At 37.3% G+C, this 25960-nt stretch overlaps 1 protein-coding gene across 4 annotated transcripts in view; it reads right to left on the reverse strand.

Annotated features, from left to right (window-relative positions):
• KDM4C (lysine demethylase 4C) overlaps nt 1–25960 on the reverse strand; it is a 390541-nt gene that overhangs the window by 260019 nt on the left and 104562 nt on the right. For all 4 annotated transcript variants that reach the window (XM_012451385.2, XM_012451384.2, XM_064381825.1 and 1 more), the window contains exons 6-8: nt 19937–19986; nt 11761–11864; nt 7018–7155 (exon numbers count right to left, since the gene is read on the reverse strand). In XM_012451385.2, coding sequence (XP_012306808.2) covers nt 7018–7155; nt 11761–11864; nt 19937–19986 — 292 coding nt within the window. The remainder of the gene's footprint in view (nt 1–7017; nt 7156–11760; nt 11865–19936; nt 19987–25960) is intronic.

The raw sequence follows: 25960 nt of genomic DNA on the forward strand, positions 1-25960 counted from the left end.
TTTAGAAAGAGGTATATACAGTGCATTCCTATCTTTAACATCCTCTCTATTTCTTTTCCAACACTCTCCCTTCCACCCCTTAAAAACACTACAGGGCATGTTTACTTGATATCCATGAAATATGTGAGCACAATTCTATATGTGCTCATAATACCTATTAATTCTTACAGAAAAGAAGTTATAAATGATATATCTGCAAATCATTACACATCTCCAACTTATAAATAGATATTAAGTTGATGTTTTCAAACTCAAAATTCATATTGGTGGAAAAAAATACAAGATGCAGAAGAACCCCAATCCAAACAAAAAAGTCCTAATTTAACTCCCTAAAAACCCATGGCTCACAGCATCCACCAGAATCACAGGGAGGTTGCAGAAATGCAAATGCTTGTACCTCATCCTCAGACATTCAAATCCTACTGACTTTGGTGAGGCCAGGGGTAAGTACTTCTAATGTTCCACAGAGCTGAGAATATACGCTGTAGTCTGTAAGCGCCACTATGTAGAAACTACATATCTTATTTAGTTTTTTAACCACAGCACAGGGCCCACAAAATAATGTATACTAAAAGGAAATATGTGTGAAGAAATGAGGTATCATAAGCACAGATTGTGGCAGATTCTGTCAAAGAATCTTTTTCCTTCTTTCTTCCATCTTTTCTTCTCCACAAGCAGAGCCACTTCCCCTAAAAACACCAGTTACTCGCCAGTTACCTTCCCAGCCTTTCTAACAGTTGGCCATGGGACATAAAGGATGTTTTCAAGTGGGTTTCAAGGAATGATTTTCCTCACAAACAGGGATAGATGAGCCTAGTTTCCACACTGTCTCCTTCCTTCCTGCCCTTGGTGGCAAGATGTCTGCAGAAAGCACAGCTATCAAGACAAGCCTGCCCAGAGACAGTGATTCTGAAGGATGGGAAGTACATGAGACCTCGTGAGGCCACTGAGCTGTGCACCAACCCTGGGACCACATACTGACAATCCCTTACGTGAGGTAAGGACCCCTATGAGATAAACCACTGTGTGTCACCTCAGCAGAAGCTGCAGGGGTGGAAGTGCAGGAAATCCTGTGTGGGAAAGGATGAGAAGCTGTGGTGAGCCAGGGCATCTGACAAGGACAAACTCTGGGGGGTGCCCAGAGCCCTGCCGACTCTCCCACCAGCTCCTCCTTCCCTCCAGGGGTTGGCCAGCCTGCTTCTCTCAAACATCATCTCATGTTCTGTCCACTGCTTTCTCTTTTGGGTAACCACGAGCCAGAAAATACTGCCAACTTTTGCCCTCTTCTCCAGTCACTGTATCTAGAATAGAGCCTTTAGTGGATTTTTTTTCCTATGTGTTTACTATTATAAACACTGGAAAACCATGGCAAACTCCAAACTAAGGTATTTTTTTTAATCCTAAAGCTTCAAACATCCTCCACTAAAATACGGCCCCTGATAATCATAGAAACATATATTAGGTGTCCCCTCAACTTTGATCTGATTCTCTATACACCAGTCCTTTTAACCAGACAGATGCCTCAGAATCTCCCCACACATACTTGATAAAATGACAGAGAAGGCAGAGAACCTTTGCTCTCACCCCAATCTCCTTAATCAAAGAGCAAGGTCAAAGCCTCAGAGTTAATGATGGTTGCACTATAAACTAAAAAAAGAATTCACATGTAGGTGTAATGACAGAGAATAAGAATCCAAAATAACACATCCATTGGCTTCTCTTTGCGTTCTGAGACAAGGTCTTGCTCTGTTGCTGAGGCTGGAGTGCAGTGGCATGATCACAGCTCACTGTGACCTTGAACTCCTGGACTCAAGCAATCCTACCACATCACCCTCCCAAAGTGCTGGGATGACAGGCGTAAGCCACTGTGCCCCTGGCTTTCCTGGCTTTAGGAATCCAACCTCAACCAATTGTGAGATAGAGTCCAGAGTCACCTAGTAGTGGCATCAACTACAGCTTTCATGGGACAGGATCATTCTGAATCTTCAAGGATCTTGAGAGTGATCCCACAAATCACAGACATGGCTGGCACCTATTTAATTCACTATTGCCAGAAAAATGAGTCCAGAACGATATAGAACACTGGGGGCAAACCTACATATAAGCCAGCCTCACTGCCTCATTTTATTCTTCATCCTGAACTCCCTCCAATTCAACATAAGACATAGGACTACCCAGAAAATGAGACATTTGAAAAAGGGGGCCAGTATAGAACAGAAAGCAATTATCTCTGAATGTGTATCATCATCACTGATCAAGAAAAGTAACATGTTATCTAGTGCCCAGAGCTCAATCTGACATATTGAAGACAATGTCAGCTAATATTATTAATGTATTTAACTATAGGAATGTAGACTGAATTAAAAACAAACTAATTCTCAATAGAGTATCAAAGTTATTCAAAGGGCAAATTTACCTTTTCTTACGGTACTGACAAACTATAGACTCAAAAGCAGATAATGCCTTGATTTCAGGTTAGGAACTAAACATCAGCATCACGAGGCTTATCACTTCCATTCCAATCCCACAATGCAGCAAATGCAAGGTAACAACAAATGACGTCAGGCTCCCTAGCTTTGAGGACTTCAGCTCCAGATGGCTCTCTCGTAGAAGTCTCAGATTTCTTTAAGTTTCAGATTTCCTGAATCCCACAACTCAGTATTTTATCAGTATAAAAAGAGGACATAATGTGACTATGTCCTTCATAACTCTTACTACTTCTTCCAGGTGTGAACACTAACTCCCTGGAGTTAGAGGTTTCACGAGGGCTAAAAAGTTAAACACATACACACACAAGCACATGCCCTGCGGAAAAGGCACAGAGGATTCAGAGGGCAGTGAAACTACTATGTATGATACTATAATGCTGGATGCCTGTCATTGTACATTTGTTCAAACCCATTGAATGTACAACACCCAGAGTGAACCCTAATGTATAAACTGTGGACTTTGGTCCAGTTGCTTGGGTTTCCTTAAAAAAAAAACAATTAAAAAAAATTTTTTTTATTTAAAAAAGCTACGGATTTTGGGGAATGATACATCAATGTAGGTTCTTCATTTGTAACAAATGCACCTCTCTAGTTAAGGATGTTGATAATGCAGTAGGCTGTGCACATGCAGAGAGAAGGGGAATATGGGGAATCCCTGTACATTCCTCTCAATTTTGCTGTGAATCTATATATGCTCTTAAAAGTAAAGCATTAAAAAAAAAAAAGCTCAGCAAAGCTACTCATCAGCTCTGTTACAATACTCCATCAGAACCCAGGAATCAGAAACAGCAAAAAGTAGAGGTAAATTGGAAAAAAAAAAAAATGCAGAACATAAAATCCCCATACTCACAAAGTTCATGTTATACATGTCATGTTAGACACTTAAAATAAAATGCCAAGAACTGTTAAATGAACAATATTCAAAGCAGTCTATATTTTCTTTCCTTCACATGTCACAGGAACAGAGAAATATCACTATACTAGCATTTCGTGATCAAAAGCATATTGAAATATACCCTAAAGACTCACCACAAAAATGATTCCTGATTTTTTAAATAAAGAATGCCCAACATTAAAGATGTTTTGGAAGGATGCTACCTGATTTAAGAAATATCTAATTTAAATTTAGAGAATTGAAATATAAAACAGAATGAACCTACATCATAGCACTTACATGTTAAACAATTTAATAGTTGAAACCCCTGCCAGATTAAAGGGAAATCAGTTTCAATATTCTATCATCTCTTTTTAAACTTGTTCAAACATTCGAGGATTCAAATATCAAAATGTCTTAAAATTAGATAGTGGAGTAGTACTCCTGGAGTTTTTAAGAGAACATTCCCAGCTCTGCAGTACAATTTTTCAACTTTCTGACATATCATGTTAATATAATATCACTTAAAATTAACGCAAAATAAAAGATATCATTTTCATGTCACCAGGTATTACCTTTCCTTCCAATAAGATAATATTTATCCTGACACAGTAAGTTTCTTTCACTGCACACACTGTAATAAATACACTGCTTTGGATGGTATAGACTAGATATGACTGTCCCCAAGACAATGATTCTTTTTTACTCAAGAAAATCAGTACAGTAAATAACTTTTCTTCCCTTAAAGACAATCATAGTGCTTGAGGCTGCTCAAACACAAAAACAAAGTATCTTCACAAATGTCTCCAAACAGTCAGGCTGAAAATCTAAGCCAAAGTTTCATTTAACAGGCTGTCAGTTTTTTGATGTGAAGCTAATGAATGCAGTGGCAAACAAATCCATCAAACCTAACATCAAAACAACTGCACTTCATCCCAGCAAACGGAAAAATGAAATACAACCTGCAGGCTAGCGCTTTTATCCAACCTAGCCGGGAAGCAGACCTGTGAGTGTCACGGCAGGAGCTACACTGAGTAATCACGGACTTCCATCACAGAAGGAAAGAAAGCTCCAGAAACAGAAAACAGTCATCTCAAATATGCACAAATGTCTTATTTCAACTGCTAAACGAGCTGTTACATATTTTTAAATCTCTATCAAGAAAAAATTATTGCATTATACTCTGTTACACCAACATTCAAAGCCACAAAAATTCCTAAAACAAATAACTAGATGGTATGTTCCATTAATACTACAATTTTGCAAGTGAAGTTTTATTAAAAGTCCTTCTGTTCTTTCTGAAAGCTCCTTGAAGACAAATATATATCTTTCTTTGTACACACATGCAACACGGGAGAAACTCACTGAGCACTCACAAAACCTGACCTCTGCCCATCAGCAGCAAATGAACATGCGGCTACCTGAAACATCACTCTCAAGTTTTTTCAGTAATGATCTTGTCTTTGATTAGTGAAATGGGGGAAAATTACATGACTGCCTTCTTAGGTCAGTTGGTCCTGCTAACCACAAGGCCCTTTTGTTCCGGAGCATCTTACGGGATTTGGCTATGCTATATTTCGCATGTTAAGACAAGAGAACAGAATGATCCTCATTGAGGAAAATAGGAGCAAAGAGAGAAATGAGAAAAATGGTAAGGCCTGGGGCATTATAAGAGAATATTAGAAACAGGGATGGTCAAACTAAGTAGCTACCAAGACTAAAAGGTAAATGTCCCTTCACTCCTTCCTCTGTTTTCCCCAGATGTTCTACACAATCCATACACACACAAAAAAAATGTCTGTTTGAGAGATGAGGCAGTATGGATAGATGCCATGAAAAAGGACCATCTGGACTAAAGGACTGAAAAAACAGAGAATATATCCACAGGGACAGAAACATCTCCCAAATACAATAACTCAGCTGAGAATAACCAATATCCAGGAATTTGCTAAAACTTGGAAAAAGTGTATCTGAGCTTTACACAAATAATGAAATTTCTTTTTTATTTTTTTTTTCTTTTGAGACAGAGCCTTGCTCTGTCACCAGACTGGAATGCCATGGTGTAATCTTGGCTCACTGCAACCTCTGCCTCCCCGGTTCAAGCGATTCTCCTGTCTCAGCCTCCCGAGTAGCTGAGATTACAGGCGCAAGCCACCACACTAAGCTTTCTACTTCCACATGGAAATGTGGAAATGCAACTCCAATGTACATGGTTGTTTAGCTTCTCCCCAAGGCAGCAATGTCCTACTTTGGCCAATATCATGGACTGCTTCTGAGACCTGTATTAAACAATAATCGATATTTGTGGCAACTCTGAACAGTTATGATAGCTGACTTATGTCAGTGAGTAAAGGGGCAAACTGTAAAATAACAGACCTTGTTATAACCTCATGGCCAAGACACTGCTTAGAGGCAGATGCACGTGTTACATTTCCACAAAAGCAATGCAGTGGCTGGCCTGGGTACACACACTGAGTTTTCTATTTCTTACGAGGTTTTGTTAGAATACATAGGATGTATAATGTGAAGTAGTACAGTTCTGTTCCTTTCTGAATTACTCATTGTAAATAGAAATTACTTAGAACAGAAAAAGTCTTCTAATACCAGGGACTTTCTTTTATGTCCCAAAAGTATTCAAATGAGTCCTGGGCTGCCAAAGGGCTACACTTTTATCTTTTAACATATTTTTGCAATTTTCTAAATACACAGGTGAATTAAACTTGGTTTTCTTCCCTGAACATACTTCTATCTAAGTTCACCTAATGTCTCCAAAGGTAAGTTTTATCAATGTAGAAGGAAGGATATTCAGTTGAGCTATGCAGGGGCCAAGACCACATAAGCTTTATTTATCATTTTCTGCTAAATCTATGTCAATTTTACATACTCTGTAAAACACACAGTTTCATTTAGAAGCTACCCTCTGCCAACCTGCACCTTTCCCTTAAAAGCCATAGGAAAGGAAGCAAACCTAATGGAAACCACCATCACTTTGAAGATGTCTTCTATTTAACACCACAGGGGGAAAGTAATTACATTTAATAGAAGTTATTGCTTGTGAATGAAAATACACAGTATGTGAGCTAAATTAAATATACTGGGCAGGAGATGCAAAATTTTGTACCAAATTTAACATGAACATGCATTTCCTGTTAAAATGTGTTCTACATTATTACTTTCAAGATTTCATTTCTGCACTAAGGGCAGTTTTAATTATTTCTTCCTACCAACCTCCTTCCACCTCTTGCCACAATTTTATCAGACACTCCCTTCTGTAAATTGTTTTCTAAGCCATGAACTGATCTCCAACAGGGAGAGGTCTGAGTCTATCTAATATGGAGCCACCTGATGCCACTGGAAAACCTTACAAAATACCAACTAAAGGTCTCAAGACAGAAAACAAACACATACATTGCATAAAATTACCTAATAGGGTAAACTGCTCCACATTAATCTCAAAACAGACAAACCCCAGCTAAAATTGGTAATACTGCCTATGCAAAATAAATGTATCTAGCCTGAAGTGAATTGCTATGGTGAGAGGCACACAGCGCCAGTGAGGAAAAATAAATAAATGCTGCACAGAATCTTACGGTTCCTACTACAAAAACCAGAATACACATTTAATTTATGCTTTATTTCTGAGGCATAGCTTACCAATTTGGCAACTTTTCCATAGTCAATCCATCTGACAGTAGCAAAATTCGTAGATTCTGCACAGTTGAAACCATGATTAAAACCAGCATGGTAGCCATATGGGAAAGTGATCATGAATTCTCCAGCCTCCTGAGTTATCTGCAAGGTAGGAAACATATAATATTTTGTAGTAATAAGACTTCCCAAATTATGAATATAATTAAAATATATTTCCCATTTTAAAAAAAAGAAAAAAATGTCATGATATCAGAGCAATATGTGGTGGCTCAAGCCTGTAATCCCAGCACTTTGGGAGGCCGAAGAGGGTGGATCATGAGGTCAAGAGATCGAGACCATCCTGGTCAACATGGTGAAACCCCGTCTCTATTAAAATACAAAAAACTAGCTGGGCATGGTGGCACGTGCCTGTAATCCCAGCTACTCAGGAAGCTGAGGCAGGAGAATTGCCTGAACCCAGGAGGCGGAGGTTGCAGTGAGCCGAGATCGCACCATTGCACTAAACTCCCTCTCAAAAAAAAAAAAAAATTTCACCAGATTCTTTACTTAATCCTTTAATAGTGCTTTTTCAGGAAACGTTTAAAACACTTCCCTAAATAGGATGTGGGTTGCTGGCCCTTGAATTCAATCAAACAATACATAATCAAAGCTATTACTTTTTTTTTTTTTTTTTTTAAGACAGAGTCTCGCTCTGTCTCCCAGCCTGGGTGGCACAATCTCAGCTCACTGCAACCTCCGCCTCCTGGGTTCAAGCGATTTTCCTGCCTCATCCTCCTGAGTAGCTGGGACTACAGGCATGTGCCACCACACCCAGCTAATTTTTCATATTTTTTTTTAGTAGAGATGGGGTTTCACCATGTTGGTCAGGCTGGTCTTGAACTCCTGACCTCGTGATCCACCCACCTCAGCCTCCCAAGTGCTGGGATTACAGGTGTGAGCCACTGCACCAGACCCAAAGCTATTACATTTTAATTGAAGGTATCTTCAAGTTATTCAAGTAAATTTGTTCATATTAGCTATCAAGCGATATATTCTTATATTTTAATAACTTGCATTACTGGAATTACATATAAAAACAATCATATAGTAACTGACATTGTTAAAGCTACAGCAACAAAAATTTAGATAATGCATGCTGGGCAGGCTATGTTATCAACTCTTGTTGGTAAAGAGTTGGTGGTACTCATCGAATTACTCTAGCCTAGCACTTAGAACACATCCAATTAAGTACAGTCCATTTCATAGTAAAACTTCTGTTCAAAGAATTATTCAAATATATTGTATGTTAGAGTGAGTGAGTGCATTTTTAAGTATAATTAAAATGCTTAAATAAGCCTCAGCCTTTTAAAAAAACATTTAAAAATGTATTTATCCTGTTTCTATTTTTTAGATTAAAGACTTTTTTTTTTTTACAATCACCAAAGCAACACAAAGTATCCCATGGTTCATATAAAAAGTAAAGAAAAATTTAGTGTTATCTCTTTTTTAAAAAAGTGTCTATCTGATACAAAATCATAAAATTTATCTGCTCACCCTTTCAAATGGAGTAATATTTGTTTTGCATTATCTGATCTTAAAATGTTTCTTTTTTTTTTTTTTCCTGATCTTAAAATGTTTCCAACCCAGCACATAACAGGGTAGACCCCTTATACCTTTAAAATTTTTAAAGTTGAAGCAAAGTAATATAACACTACTCATAGGATTTGGGCACTGAAGCAATGTTTCTCCTTGAGATATTTTGCCAAAGTATTTAGCAAATGCTATATGTTCACATTCAGAGCCTCTATTCTCTGCTAGCTCTGATAATAAAAGTTGTAAAACCACACTTTTAATCATACTACTGACCCTAATACAATTTATATTTTCTTTGAGATATAAGGTACATATAATAAAATGCTCAGATAATAAATGTACAGTTTGATCAGTTTTGACAAATGCATATACTCGTATATCTAAGTCCCTATTATTTCATCACGCAAGAAAGTTCCATCATCCCTGTTCTAGACCATCCCCAGCCCATCACTCTACTAATACCTTTTACCACTGATTAGCTTTGCCATGTTATGGATGCTAAAATATTATTGGGGAAAGGGGATAGTATTTTTTTACCCCAATAATTCTGAAATGTAACTCATAACACCATTGTCCCCTGCCAAAGAAACCCTAGTAGGTGTTCTGCTGCAATAAGCTGTCACCTGGCAGCAGAGAAAGGCTTACCAGTGCCCAGCATGGTTCTAGTTCTGAGCCATGGGAGAACATAGCCAAATTCTCTCCTTTCCTGGTCTCACTGAATCTAATTAATTATGCAGGTGCTTCTTTCTTATGCTATGTGACAAAATAAAACTCACCCTGCTCCCACATAAAGGTGAGAAGAAGGGAAGGACTGCTGCCATTGGAATAAGAAAACTACTTTTCCCACTCCACGGAATCCTGCCTAAAAACCTTCTCTACCTTACCTAGAAAACCCTGCTCATGCCATGATTTAAAAAAAAAAAAAAAAAAGGGGGACACCTGTTCCACGGAATGCAACTCTAAATTTTAGCTCCCTGTCATTTCCAGAAACAGGTCAGTCCCAATCTCATACCATAAAGAAAGCTAGAGAATAGAAGAGATATAATCAAAATGCAGATATTAGCTGTTTATTACACTTAGGTTTTTCATACATATGTATGAATATGGCAAACATCATGAAATAAGGAAAAAATGTATTCCAACTGAGACATCATTACCTATAAGAAGAGGGTTGAGTTGTAGAGGAAGAGTGTGTTACTATGTAACATATACCATGCAAAGTTCTTTCCAAAGATTATCTTTTTCTTCATAATAACCCTATGAAGTAGTCACTATTTTTATGCCCATTTTACAGTTGAGAAACTAAAGCTCAGAAAAATCATGTGACTGAATCAAAAATGAACTCAGGAGGTTTAATCCTGCAGCCTATGCTACCATTTTGCTGCTCTATCACATGTTATGTTCTCAACACCAGGGAATGTGCTCCTTGAGGAATACAGTGTCATGACATGCCCTGTGTTGAAGTGGAAAGGGGAAGTGACAGTACTTCATATGAGGAAATGCCACTGCCAATCAACCCTCAAAGCCACTGCTGTTTCACCATTTCAGTACTTAAATTCATCCTGCCACTTTCCACAGAAGCCAGCCACAAAAGACCAGATGAGAGCCCAATGCATCCAGTGATCTACCAAGTAGTGCTGGTAGAGAGCTACGGCCTAGAAAAGAGGGTGCTGGGAACCTCCAGAAAAGAGCTCCAAGCTCCAAAGGCCTCCATCCTGGGGAAAGGGAGCCAATCCCACAGCCCTGCTGCCTCACATAACCTCTCTTCATGTATCAGCCCTAAGCTACCACCAATACGTAACACCAGCCCTAAATGAACAGAGAAGGATTTTCTGTCTTGGGGACACTGTTGCACTACTTCACGTCTACTTTCTAATATCCCAACTTAGGTAAAAGTACCTAATGAAGCTAATGCCAACTACTTAAAAGAAGCACTGGATGATGATGTATCTGCGACTCACAAAAGCCTGGTGCCCAGAGGTGTCTGCAGATGGGACAAAGCCCCAAAAGCCCCACAAGCCCCACAAGCCCCACAGCCACAGTGGCCCCTCTGAGTGGCAAAGCCTGTGCCCTCTGTATCCAACAGTTCTGCAGCCCAGGCCCAGTGCCTCCCTACACCCACAGGCATCCCCCATGCTGCACATCTTGAAGGCATGATTTTTTCATGGTAAAAACATGTGAGTAAAGCAGTGATGAGGGCATGCTCACAAAAGCAAACAGTTTATGAGGGAGCAGGGAACCACCTCAAGCTGAAGAATGAATCCTGGCACTTGGAAAAGTTCTACTTTGAACAAATCCCCCCCACCCCCACACACACACACAAAAAGAAGGCCACATTAAGAGCCTAAAATGAAGAAAATGTAAAGATTTAGTCACAAGCAAAAAGCTTCTAAGATGGAAAACAGCAAGGATTATGGGAAGAAAAGTCAAATAAAAAATACATTAGAAGGAAGAGCTATTTTTTAATGTTTCTGCAAGTAGCTAAGCACTTAATCCTCCTGAGACTGAGAGGGAGCTTTTATTTATCTGGTCAAAACCTTTTTTCATTTTAGCTGCTTCACATAAAAATGTTCAGGATCTGCAATAATTCTGACCCAATAATCACCCATAGACACAAAGAACATGGGATCCAGCATCTACTGAGTTTTATAGAACCTAATCTTCAGAAAAACTCACAGAAGCAATATCAGATTATTAAATCATCAGGCAATTTCATACATAATGAAATCTCAATTGTATTATGTCTAAATGTGTTTAGAAGCAAAGCAACATAGTGTTACCATAATCATTGATTCTAACCAATCTATTGCTAATAATTGCTCTGAATTTTTTGGAAAATAAATCACATATACATAAATTATGTTGCTCATAAAAAAAGATTTTAATATAGAAGTGCTTCCTCTTATTTTCTTGAATGTGCTACATTTTATTTTCAGTATAATTATAAGTGAACTACAGCAACATGAAATCTCTAGTAAATATATCTGAAATAAAATTAATTTCTAATCAGGATTTAGATAAATAATCGATATGCTATAACACAAATTTGAATTTCTCTACCCATATCCTAAAAATTCTACCTGAAGTTAAAGATACATTACCTATGCTAAATTCATCTTAAATACAAATCCTACACACACAAAATCAATTTGTATAAGATGAATATTAATGTACCTTGTCAAAGGGAATACCATATTTCTTCAATACTGATGGAGAAATTAATGTCATCTTGTGGCGAAGAAACGCATCACACCCTTGGGAGCTGCTTGGGAAAAAACCTAAAAAGAAACAATAAATGTAAGTGTTTATTGTAAGTGGCATTGTGTCAATTAAAAGAAATTTTTAGATAGGTTTTTTAATGTATAAATTCTAGTGTTCTCACTGTTTGACTTATGCAAGCATAGACTTGTTCCACCAAAAAGCCCTGTACTAAAAATCAGAGTTAGAGTTAGAATTCTTAAAAATTGAAGGATATATCACCGAAGGTTGATCTTAAAAAACAGATATATCCTAAGTTGTTTTTGTAACTTGTAAAATTACTAAACTTTAGGAATAAATTTCAATTCAAAACAAACGTGGATTCAACCTATTATCTGTTAAATGGAGAAAATATTTAGGGAAGTTAGGAAAGATAAATATGTGGGATGCTGGATCTGAAGCCAAAAATACAGGGAAAAAAAGGAAAGATAGGTATTCATCAACAGAAGAATATTTCAACTCCTAGATTTCATCATTCTTGAAGCACTCGTCCCAATCCTTCGCATACAGCAGATACAGAGTAGTTCCCCACCTTTCTTGGTTTCTTTCTGATCAATTTGAAACTAATTGCTACTAACCTCCTGAATGAACTTCCCAGCCATCACCCATCAAATGCCTGAGAACCTGCCTGAACAGCCTGAATGGGAGAAGCATTTTGAGGAGGCTTTTAAATGAGGAAGTTAAACATACAGCAACCCTTTCATTTAACAGTATATTATGCACCAAGACACAGTCAGTTTTCTCCATCACTGACTTCAATCCTGCAGTTCTGTCTGAGGCAGACTCTCATTAACTCAGTGATGCAAGCTGAAGGAAAATGAACATGCTTGATGTCCTGCTCCACACCTTCCTCACTCACAGGGAAGACAGCCATGCTGAAGGGAATAGAAAAGCAAGAAGACAGAGAATGAGAAACAAGAAAAAAAAGAAAGAGAATCATGAAGGAAGAACACAGAAGGAAGAGAGAAGGCACCAGGAAGGCACATGCGACGCGTATAAGTGACAAGATGAAGCATAGAAGCTGTCTGACTCCTCCATCGCCAAAATGAGAGGGGAAGTTGCTGGAAATGTGACATCTAACTCTGGCTCTCTATATGCAAATAACTCAAGAACGTGACCAATTTAGCCAGGTATGGTGACTCACGCCTGTAATCCAACCACTTTAGGAAGCTAAGGCAGACAGATCACTTGAGGCCAGGAGTTTGGGACCAGCCTAAAACAGCAAAACCTTGTTTCTACTAAAAAATACAGGCCGGGTGTGGTGGCTCACACCTGTCATCCCAACACTTTGGGAGGCTGAGGTGGGCAGATCATGAGGTCAAGAGTTCGAGATCAGCCTGGCCAACATAACATGGTGAAACCCTGTCTCTACTACAAATACAAAAACAGCCAGGCGTGCTAGTGCACACCTGTAGTCCCAGCTACTCTGGAGGCTGAGGCAGGAAAATCACTTCAACCCGGGAGGAAGAGGCTGTAGTGAGCTGAGATCACTCCACTGCACTCCAGCCTGGGTGACAGAGTAAGACTCCAGCTCAAAAATTTAAAAAATGGGCAGGCATGGTGGTGCGTGCCTGTAGTCCTAGCTGCTTGGGAGGCTGAGGCATGAGATTCGCCTGAACCTAGGAGGCAGAGGTTGCAGTGAACTGAGATTATATCACTGCACTCTATCCTGGGTAACAGAGAGAGACTCCATCTCCAAAGAAAAAAAGAAAGAAAAGAAAGAAAAAGAGAGAGAGAAAGAAAGAAAGAAAGAAAGAAAGAAAGAAAGAAAGAAAGAAAGAAAGAAAGAAAGAAAGAAAGAAAGGATGTTCAACAAAATATGAGAAACGTGAATTCTTTATAATATCAATAGTAATAAAAGGCATAGTTTTGCCACATATGTCATTTAATAATGCAGCCCTCTGTGGTTAATATTCATAATACATAAACACAAATAAAACACTGATGAATGGAGGGAAAGTAACACAACTAATATAATGGCCATGTCCACACAACAAGATGTCCTAAGTCCTACACACAGAGAAAGGCACCACAGGGCAGTCCCCAAATGCACAATCCATGGGAACATTTTTATAAACAATTCAAATGGATCTATCAAATTTCTCAAATCTTTAACTTTCTGCAATGCTAGATAAATTAAGTTTTAAATGAAAATCAGTGAAGAAAGAAGAGTCTATTCCATTTTCCTTCTATATGGATTCGTAATCAGGACCTGAACAATGTGGTGACTGGTCATAAGTTAATTTAAATTGGAAAACCACTGAAGGAAGGTAATTTGCATTATATTAAGAATTTCACATTGGTTCAGAATTTATGTTTACAATATGCTATCAGAATCATATTTTACATAGTCCTGAAAAACACTTCATAAACAATACTTCTTATGTACAAAGTGTCTTAAAATGAATTTCACCTCAAAATACCTGCAGGGCTACATGGTTCATACTCACTCTCACTCCATACCATAGTCTATAAAACACAGTCAATTCCTTGCCATACTAAAGTCAACTGCCTTTTTAAATTATTTTTACTTCTTGGTCTTTTTCAAGATACCATACAAGATCAAACAAGCAAAGATGGTCTTTGGAATCATTCTTCCAATCCCAATAACAAGTTAGAGGGATGGAAGGCTAGGATAATAAAAGACCTTGTATTCCAGAGACTACAACAGAGCCCTAAAACCCTAAAAGACAATCCACAATAGCCTTTCCTAAGAACACCAAAGTACTGCTGGGAGTTTTGCAACACAAAAATTGTGTAGAATCCCATAAGCTCTCTCAAGGATCACATGCTATATCCATCCAAAGGATGTTTTATATTTAATACAAAGGTGAGCATGTGTGAAAAGCATTATTTTAAATGAAAAAAGGCAAAAACAAAAGTCTACCTGTAGTATGATTCCATTTATATGACACTCCTGAAAAGATAAACAATAGGGACAGAAACTAGATTAGTGTGTGCCAGCAAAGGAGAGAGAGGTTGAATACAGAGGCATGAGGAAACTTTTCTGGAGTATTGGAAATATGTTACATGTTGATAACAGTGGCTTATCACGTGGTTTAATAATTACACCACTGTAGACATTTGTCAAAACTCTATGAGCTCTATTCTTAAAATAAGTGAATTTTACTGTAGATTTTACCTGAATAAAACTGACCCCCCCCCAAAAAAAAATCATTAAATCTTATGAAATCATTTTTGAAATAGAGTGGATGTGTTCCCAAACTATGGAACAGGTGTGTTCTTTCCTCCAGACGAAAAGTTCTCCATTCTGTCAACTGGTTTATATTTTATAATATATTAGTTATTGCTAACTAAAGAATTATGTTTAAAGCCCAATCTTTTATGATTCAAATACAAACACATGCTATAATATTAAATCACCAAAAACTTCAGCCTTGAGAAAAGATTTTAAGATCAAAGTCTAGTCATTTTTTTTATGGGTACACAAACACTAATTTGGCAAAGATGATAATAGCTGTTAACTGTTTAGGAAAGAGGAGAGAAAGACAGAACAAAGGAGGGAGGAAGGGAAGAGAAATCAAACACGTAGATCTATTTCCAAACTAGTAAAAAATTTTGACTTATGATTTTTTTTGATAATTGGAAGGCGCCCAAGTATGCTTTGATGAAGTTTTATCATGGTTTTATATGACTGATATGAAGCTTGAAAAATATAGCAACCACATAAACAAATGCTAAGGAAAAGAATACAACAAAAGGATATAGAAAATTCGTTCAGTGAAAAATGCTTTCAGAAACAGATGTACAGTAATTGATGTACACATGAAATTTCTTGGCAGGCATATCTATGAGAAGAACCAACGACCTACACTGTTTGGGGAGAAACCTAGTAACATTTAATCACTTCTCTAACTTGAGAGGTTGACATGAGAGACACATACTACATTTGGCCTGTTGGTGCTTACTATTGTTCATGGAGTGATTACTCGGGACTGGACAGAAAATTATCACTTCCCAGGCCTCACTCTACCCTAACTGTTCCATAATCCATCAACATCTCCACTAGCAGAGCTCTCCAGGAGGAGTGCCAAGAGAACTTCATACTGATCTTAGGATGGAGAAGAATGGCGCTTCTCCTAAACAAGTTGCTTGCTTTCATCTCCTAAATATGGTGTGCATTGTGTAATGGTCAAGTTTTAAGCTAGTCAGCAGAAAACTTAAGAGCTTAAATTTCCACCCAATTTAACTGGGATGTGTGTTATTATACACATGGCTTTTTTCTGCATTCCTGAGACCACTTTATTTCAGCTCTCACTTCCCACCCCCTTGAAATGTTACATGGACAACCTATACACAAGTCACTAGGGACTCCCCAAGCCAGGAACACTGGAATCAAAAGGGTCATAGTCAAACTAATTAGGATTCTTCTGGCTCTGCCTCTGTCCAGCCCCATCTGCACCCGAAAATCATAGAAATCTTCATTTCCCCATAATTCCTCCCTACTAGTTGGCATTCATTTCCTGAATTCTTCCTCTCCATTCTCTGTTAAAAGAAGGGAACTATATGTCTTTCACTCACATATGAATTATGTTATCTGGGTGTATTTCATGTATTATTGCCCAATGTCTAAAATCCTACTAGGAACATAGCTGGAATAAAATAATCCAGTTACATTTAAATGCAAATGGTGATATCATTGACATCAAATTATTAAGAAATTAAGTTTACCAACTATTTCTCTACTCTTAGTGAAACCCAGCTGATATACAAAAATAAACATACTCTAACCCACCACACATCAATCTCCATGCCTAAGGCATGAGTTAGGCATGAAGGCAGAGGATATATAACTGGTCTTTTGCAATTTAAGGCTTACAAGGTGCCTTAAAATTGATTATTTATAATCAGGGGTATTTATAAGCCTTTCAAAACTAGACATTTTAATATAATATTTCAGACCATCAGCTAAATGAATGCTTAAGGGAATAATATTTACCATTTTGAGAGCTAATAAAAGTACGTTTCCCTAATTCCAAGAAAGAGGTATGACAGCAGGTTAATTTAGAATCTGTTCATAAAATTTAAATAACTTACTTATTGCTGCTCTTCTATTCTCTCCAACAGCAGTGTCTCATCATCTCTTTTGGACCAAACCATCTCAGGGTATCTGATGATGGTGTTCCCAGAAATCTACATATATGCCCAATTTTGTACATGATTTCAAAGAGTCCCTAGAAGGACTGTCTGCATCCCACCCATAGACCTTTATCTACCCTCTGACACAGGGATCCCTGCAAATTGGGCTAAGACCTTTTCCTCCACAGGATTAAAATTAAGATTATTACTAGTCACTAAAAAAATTCTACAATCTGTGTGCGCACACACACACACACACACACACACACGCTTAAAAGCATGAACTAAACTAATCCTTGGTACCAATATTTCTTCTATTCCCTTTTGCTGAATACTGCTTTTTCAATAAGGTAAGAAAACCAAAACACTTGTTTCAAGCAAATATAAGGTTCTAAAAGAATCGACTCACTTCCACTACACTGTTCTTTGAGACAAGTTTCCTCCTAATCATTCACACTTTCAAAATTGGCTGCATAAAGTCCTAAATCACATATTTTGGCCGAGTAACCAAAATTTTCAAAGTAAATCCTTTTCAGTTTTTTAAAATAATAATATTTTATTCCCAATAAAGGACAAATGGAATACTACTTTTCACAAAATCTGTACACTTTCTCAATTTATCTCAATCTATATTTTGTTTAATTTAATGTAACAGCAATGATATTATCTTTTTTCTAAAATAGGTGAGATTTAGACATTTTAAAAATGGAAAATCTTCCAAACTGTCATTCATGATTTAACATTATACCTCTCTTCTCCTCCATATTTGCAATCCAATTGTATCAAACCAAAAATTAGAAAGAAGGCAATTGCATTACAGATGAATATAACAAGTATAAAAATTGCAACAATTCACTTGAGATTTTTTATTACATTTATGTCTACATAGTATTGGGAAAAACCCATATAAATGAGAAAGCAGCTGAAGGGCAAAATCAAACTCCTGGCTTTATTAGATGCAGGCGTAATGTCTTTCGGATAAAATATTTGTAGGTGCCACAGCCAATCAAGATTTCAATAGAAACGAAAGATGAAAGCATTCATGCATAAAAGGCAAGTGTGATAATTATGATGCGCAGACAAGATAATAGAAAATATCCGAGCCTACTTTTCATTTTATGTATCAAGTGTTGCTATGACCTAGACATTCTATAATGCTCCATCATTCACACTGCATTATTTTATCATTTTAATTATTTAGCAGAATTCAATTAATTTGGCTGGCATCTGGTCAACAGATACAAATCCTTCACTATCTTTTAGGGTCTTTTCCCTGCTTTATTTCTCAAAATATTGCTGCAAAACAATTTTGAATAAACAGGCAATTGATTTCAAGTTCTTGTTCATCCTTCAAGTTCATTAACCTCTTACTGATTAAACAAATGGCAACCATTTTCTGGAATGTCATTTTCAGACAGTTTACTTCAAAGCATTAGTAGTTTATATAGAAATTTTAGTGCATGACTCGATATTGTAAAGTTTACATCGGCTTCATTTTAAAAGTTCTCTGGTTGTGAGACTAACAGAAAATAGTGAAATAATTTTATTACAGAGAAGAAGATAGTTCAGTATATAGTGTTAACACAGAGTTCACTGCCAATGTGGTTAAGGTTTATGATAATCATCTTATAAGCTCAGCTCTAATTTACTATCCAGAACCTATTCATGAAAATAGTCCCTAACAAAGTTCAAGATTACAATTATATCAATCATTGATCATTATTATGACAAAAATGCATATTGTTTAAAAGATGCTTTATAGTTATTAGCCTGCCAAAATTATAATAATGCTTCTTAAAATGTAATACTACAACTGTAGTATTCTGTAATGTAGGGGAAAGTAACTTTTAGGTGCGAGTAACAGTTTCTGTTCAAAACTGTCAAGGCAAGGAATGAGTTTTCTCAGTGTCCCCATTTCATTATTAATTGAAAGCACATATAAGGCAGGAACAAAATTCTTTTCCTAACAGAAGGCAAACCTAACACACCAATGAAACTTAGATCTGCACTGGACTGAAAGAGCACTCCTTGCTGAGGATTCGATCCTGGATAAAGGTAAAAGGCCTTGCTCCTCAGTTGTCACTCAAATGGAACTCCACTTTTCTCTGGAAATAAGTCATTACCAGACTACACCTTCTTTTGGGATGGGTGGCTAGCAAAACAGAAGATAGGGATGGCAAGGGGTGAATGTGACTCTCCTTCCCAAATGTAAGAAGATGAGGGGAAGGCTGCCTGGCACATCTTTTTTTTGAAAAAAAAAAAAAAAAAAGGAAGGAGGAAGGTGGCTGCTTGTGTTGGCACCGTCTGCACACACAAAAGCAGGCACAGGACCATCAACAGAAGTCCAGAAAAGTTCTTTATTCTGGCCCTTATGTAGAAGCAGCAAGCCATGAAAAATAGAAATTCAACCTGCAGTAAAGTAAGTTTAATTTTGCCAGTCCAAGAAGGTCCAAAATCACATGTGTATTGTTACTTGCGGCCATTCACCTTCATACTTCCATAAGGGCACACTCCCAGTCCCAGTGGGCCACAGAAGAACTGGGTGTCAGCAGTGACACAACCCTTGGGGAAAACAGCAGATCAACAGAAAAAGTGGTCATGAAACACCCATACCCCAAGATGCAGCAACAATACTGTCTGAAAGAATGTAACTTAATTTTAAAAAACTTACTGGCACAATGATGTCAAATGCATTACATTAAAAACATTTTTTTTTTGAAACAACCAAAACAGATTAAGGGCAATCACTTGATGAAATAGTAAACACTCAACTAAAATAACCATGACGATTATGCAACAGGAAAAAAAAAATTGTAAACTCATGTGAAAAAATTTTAAATTATTCAATTAAAAGACATGTAAAAATCAATAACTTGCATAGGATAAAACCAACTGAGTGACAGTCTATATTATAAAAAATACCTCAAAAACCAACAAAACAAAGAAACATATAAAACACAGAAAAGAAAAAAAGAAAGAAAGGAAGTTTTACCTTGAGCTAGTCTTTCAAGTCGTTTCCCATGCTCTGGAGGTATAGCATACCTAAAATTTTAAACATAAATAAACATTTTAGGTTTATAATTTTTCAGCTAGTAGCCTAAGGACATCTATTCCTAAATAATGTCACATGAAAGAAATTCAACATCAAGTTCCATTTAGATGAACCAAGTAGAGATTAGAAAACCAATCACAGAGTCATATCCCTTACACAACAGACAGAAGAAAAACATGTTTATAAATTAGCAATTTCAATCTCACAACTCACCATGCCAACCACATTTTACAAATTAGGGAACAAAGACCCAAGGCAGGAAACCACACAGCAACAAGACAACTAGTCACAGTCTGGAGACCCTCTTCCAACTCTTATAGCACCCCAGTACAGAAGTAATATGCTTCCATGCACCATCCTGACAACCCCAAAATCTTGCTCAAAAGATACTGCTGTTATTTTAATCAATTATCTCACTGTGTCAATAAAGCTCAAGGAGATCAAAGAACAATTCTATTCTCTACATACAAGTCTACATAGGGGTTTTTTTGGTTGTATGTTTTTTGTTTTGTGGTTGGTTGATTTTGGTTTTTGTTTTTAAGAAAATTTGGGTTGTTCTCTTTTTAAATTTTAAAATATTTTTATTGACAAGTAGAATAGAACATAAAATTATTACACCAACATTTATATTTCCACCAAATCTTACTAAGATCACTGTAATTTTCAAACAGACTTTAAGCAAAAGATTATCAGCCTTAAAAAAAAGTTTTTATTTATTTCATAATTATGTGACTTTTAAAATTTTGATTATTGGAAAAAGTTTTCACCATTAAAGAGCAGAAATACTCATTTCGAGTTCCTGGTGTTTCAAAATGATGTTGAAGGTCATTTTTACTGTGGACTTGCTAACGATTTTAAAACAACAATCTCATAATATCCTATACAAATACTAAATTGTATAGGCATTTAATGAGGAAATTTATGGATATTAACAATAAATTTGAATGATCATTTCATGTTTAGAAATAAACTATATTTTTGAAGACCTCTATTTGCTGTACTTACTAGCTCAATATATATTTAATACAAGTTACTTCTTATTAAAGTATCTTAACTAATTGTACTTAACACCACACTTGGTTTCATTTAATGCTACTGATAACATATGCAAAACTTAATTGGATCCCATGTAACTAGGCAATTCACTAAAATAAAATTTAATCATATATCCTGTTACTTAAGGCACTGCTAATGAAATTATTCCAACTGAAATGGGAAGATAAAATTTTAGCATAACTAAATAACTATCACCCAATGTATATTTATGGCCACTTCTTTCCAGTTTTTAATTCCTGGTTTATACCACAAATATACCCAGAAAATGGGTGTGGGTATGGGTGTGGGTGTGTGTGTGTCCCTTCCAAACAAGAGGGTCAACCTTCCTCATCACACACACACACACACAGATACACACATATATGTAATGCCTGCCAACAAAAGGTAGGATATGGATGGAGATATTTATATACGTAGATTCGTTTTTCTGAAAAATTGGTAAAGTTAAAGCTCCTCAATCTAAAGTTCAACCATCTGCTCAGAGAAAATGTAGCTAATCATATCTGCTGAAAGGAGGAAAAAGTAAGGTAAGATGGCTCTACCCCTGTTCTCATCCTCAGTTTATTCCTAGGATTTGAATCATACCAATTCAATCTCCTCATTCTCCTCCTAGGTAGGCCTATTGGCCTATTATTGTCTACAAGTATTCCCAGGTGAAGCTATTCCTATCTTAGCCAAATGATTTAATTAGTTCTACTTTTCTTCTTTTAGATGGAAAACAGCATCTCAGTTTCTTTTAAAATTCTATAAAGATCAAGTTCATTTTGAGATCATAAATAATTATTAATAAAATTCTTGTGGTTAACCAACCATTGCTATGTTTAATAGCTTCAGAAATAATCAAAGAATGAAAACTTCCCTCCAATCACAGCCCTGTGTACAGGAAGACATGTATTATTTCCCAAGTGGAATTGAATCCTCAAACTGAAAGCCATACTGTGGTAATATCCAGTGAAGCACAACTGGGCAAAAATGCTTTCAAGAAGAGGTCACTTAGTCATTATCTTGCTCAAAGTGAATCTACTTGTCTCCATGCTTATCTCTGTGAAATATTTTACATGCTTGTCTCCTCTGTTATCAATGTTATGCTTTGTTATGTAGTATTTAAATAATGACATAGCTGTACAATGTTTCATATAAAAATAACTTTAAAAGTTCCCTGAATGAGCCCAAAACCCTGCCCAAGCGTCTGACAGACAAAGGACAATCTGAAGATAATTAATAATGCTAATAAAACTGGAATGCAATCATCAGATTCTTCTGTTTTTAATGTTTCAACATAATAAAGGAACTAGGAAAGATTAATTTTAATTTTTTAGAAATTCATCCGAGAGTCAAATCATTGTTCTTGCCACGAACAATAAAATCAGAGCGCTATCCCACTCAGCAGTCAGAAAGTAACATGCTTCCATGCACCATCCTAACAACCCCAAAATCTTGCTCAAAAGATACTGCTGTTCTTTTAATCAATTATCTCACTGTGTCAATAAAGCCCAAGGAGATCAAAGAACAATTCTGTTCTCTACATACAAGTCACAGGGCTGGAAAGGACTTTAAAAATAATCTCATTTAGCACTTTCTAAGCCTTTTGTTTGTTTCCACACCATTACAGAGGCAGAATCACTAACACCTCTAATTATCAGCAATAACTGGCACCTGGGAGAATGAGGGACAGCAGAAACACACATCCCTCAGGGACACAGTACCCACAGTACTCTGAAAAATGCTCCCTAGGTGATTCTGACAGGGTAGTACATTGTGATGAATGAACGAAAGAATGGGGTGATTTCTAATGACCATATCTAAGAACCTTTGCTTGGTCCTAAACTCCCCACAACCTCCCTGATGTCAGATGATGGATTTGTGTATGCCATGCTTTTTTATGTTTTTCCTTCAGATTTTTTTTCCAGTAATACCACAATGAATGGCCCAAGTCAGAATGCTAAACAAAGGCTTCACATAACACTTTCAAACCTGCAGGCAATGTGTATAGGCTTACAGCCCTTGCCTGAAAGAAGGCGGGCACATGGCTTCAGGGGCACTCAGTCACATTGCATTTGAACATTAGACTCACTGTCTTGTCTGCAATAGCACCCCTGCTAACCCTACATCACGGCACTACCTTGATGGGCAACTGTAGCAATTTGAAGCCAAACACAACTCTAATCTGTTTCAAAGCGTGCCATAGGAAGAGAGAGGAAGAAAGAAAAGACAACAGAACACCAAAGTACATATGTTTTCATGTGTTTTCTAGCAATCAGCTTCATCTGTTAGAGGGGAATGCATATTCGACAAGAACTGGAAAGCACCTTCTAAGAGACATTGCACAAGCCACTTCCCACTGTCAGACCTCATCTACCTCACAGAATACGGAACCTGTCGACTGAGTCATATATAGGAGCTCCTTATTAAACAATGGCTAAATCACTTCTCAGCCTTTTGACTAAGATCAAGTATAAACAATGGCTATGAGGCAATGAGCTGAGCATGACTTGCTGATCCTCACATCCAATAAGCTTGAGAAAATGTTCCAAAAATAGCAGTTCAGGCTGGGTGTGGTGGCTCACACCTGTAATCCCAGCACTTTGAGAGGCCAAGTTGGGGTGATCACCCAAGATAAGCCTGAACAACATAGAGAAACCCCATCTCTATTAAAAATACAAAAAATTAGCTGGGTATGGTAGCTCATGCCTGTAATCCAAGCTACTCAGGAGGCTGAGGCAGAAGAATCGCTTGAACCCTTAGGGAGACAGAGGTTGTGGTGAGTCAAGATTGTGCCATTGCACTCCAGCCTGGGCAACAAGAGCAAAACTCCGTCTCAAAAAATATATATTTTTTTAATATATATTTATAAATATTTATATATATACATATGTATATATCAGTTCAATAAATCATAACATCAAGGGTCAGACAAGCACATAAAAGGCTGATTACAATTTGAAAGATTCCAGGAAGGCACAATACCTTTTTTAACCCATCAGAATATCCAAAACTCAACCCTCCAGCAGCCTGACAATTAGGTCCTATGTTCTTTCTCTTCTCCACAATTGCAGGCCTGAGCAAATGAAGGGTACTCAAATCACTGGGTGGTTGTTTTAATCACTTGGGTTACTGTCCCAAAATTTTCCTTTAAAAAAGATGTGTTGCTAGTAAGAATCACTTTAATACAATCTAATTCAATTCACGAGATAGTTGCTGAGCACCTGCCACACAGAAAGCACTGCAGGAAAAACTCAAGGCATTTTCTATGTAAGTAGTGGGGGTAGAGATACATATAAATATCACTAAGACCTATCAGAATGAAGCCTAGATTGTGGCACATGGATCTCAGCAACATCAAGTTCCCAGGCTGATCTACTATCATGTGGCAGTTAGTGTGAACTAATAAGAAGAGGGTAAAAGAGAAGGGAAGACCTCTGATGCCTCAAAACACTCAAAGTTATCACCACTAGGGATGAACTAAAATGCTCAACTCTGGGACACTTATCTTACATCTGAAGTAAGTATTGTTACCTATTTACATTTCTAACATTATTTCATAGTTCTAACTACCAGGTACCAGGACAAAATTAGTCATATTGTCCTAAACAGGAATAAGATACAGCAAAACACCCACTCCTCTTTCTAAGCTCAGCTCAAGTTCCCTCCTCCCCCCAGGAGACTCCCACTCCCTCTCTTGCCGCATCAACAATCCCACATGCAGGCTTCCACCCTGGCACTCAGAATACATGTGTTTTCTGTCTCAAAAAAAAAAAAAAACAAAGCTACAAAAGTGAGGCAGGACTCTCTTGTTCAAGGCAAACGTAGTTGGTGACTTTAAATTACATTCAATGTTCACTTACCACTTTGAAAATCATAGGACCCTTAAGAATTATACTAAATCGCCAGGCAAGGTGGCTCATGCCTATAATTCCAGTACTTTGGGAGGCCAAGGTGAGTATATCACCTGAGGTCAGGAGTTCGAGACCAACCTGATCAACATGGAGAAACCTCAGCTCTACTAAAAATACAAATTATCCAGGCATGGTGGCACATGCCTGTAATCTCAGCTACTTGGGAGGCTGAGGCAGGAGAATCACTTGAACCCGGGAGACGGAGGTTGAGGTGAGCCGGTATCACACCACTGCACTCCAGCCTGGGCAACAAGAGCGAAACTCCATCTCAAAAAAAGGGAAAGAATTATATTAAATCTACTTTGCCTTTGCTGTATTCAGGAGATCCATCTCACGTGCAAAGACACACATAGGCTCAAAATAAAGGGATGGAGGAATATTTACCAAGCAAATGGAAAGCGAAAAAAAAAAAAATGCAAGGGTTGCAATCCTAGTCTCTAGTAAAACAGACTTTAAACCAACAAAGATCAAAAAAGACAAAGAAGGGCATTGCATAATGGTAAAGAGACCAATGTAACAACAAGAGCTAACTCTCCTAAATATATATGCACCCGATACAGGAGCACCCAGATTCATAAAGCAAGTTCTTAGAGACCTACAAAGAAACTTAGACTCCCACACAATAATAGTGGGAAACTTTAACATTCCACTGTCAATATTAGATCAATGACACAGAAAATTAACAAGGATATTCAGGACTTGAACTCAGCTCTAGACCAAGCAGACCTAATAGACATTTACAGAACTCTCCACCCCAAATCAACACCTCTCTATTTCTCATCTTCTCTGCCACTAACAAGTTCTATCCACTCTACAACCTCAAAACCTTGTATCTATCTCCCAGCAGTATCATCCCAATTTCAACCTTTATCAGCCTTCAGCTAGACTATTGTCACTATTACAGCATAAAAACCTTCATGCCTCACTACCTGGCTTTCAAGACACTCACAATTTAACTCCAAACTTCTTAAATATGAACATCCCACTCCCTATAGGCTGGACTAAGAATTAT

This window comes from Aotus nancymaae, unplaced genomic scaffold (assembly GCF_030222135.1).
Source record: "Aotus nancymaae isolate 86718 unplaced genomic scaffold, 86718_ANA_hifiasm-v0.15.2.pri h1tg000003l, whole genome shotgun sequence".
NCBI lineage: Eukaryota > Metazoa > Chordata > Mammalia > Primates > Aotidae > Aotus > Aotus nancymaae.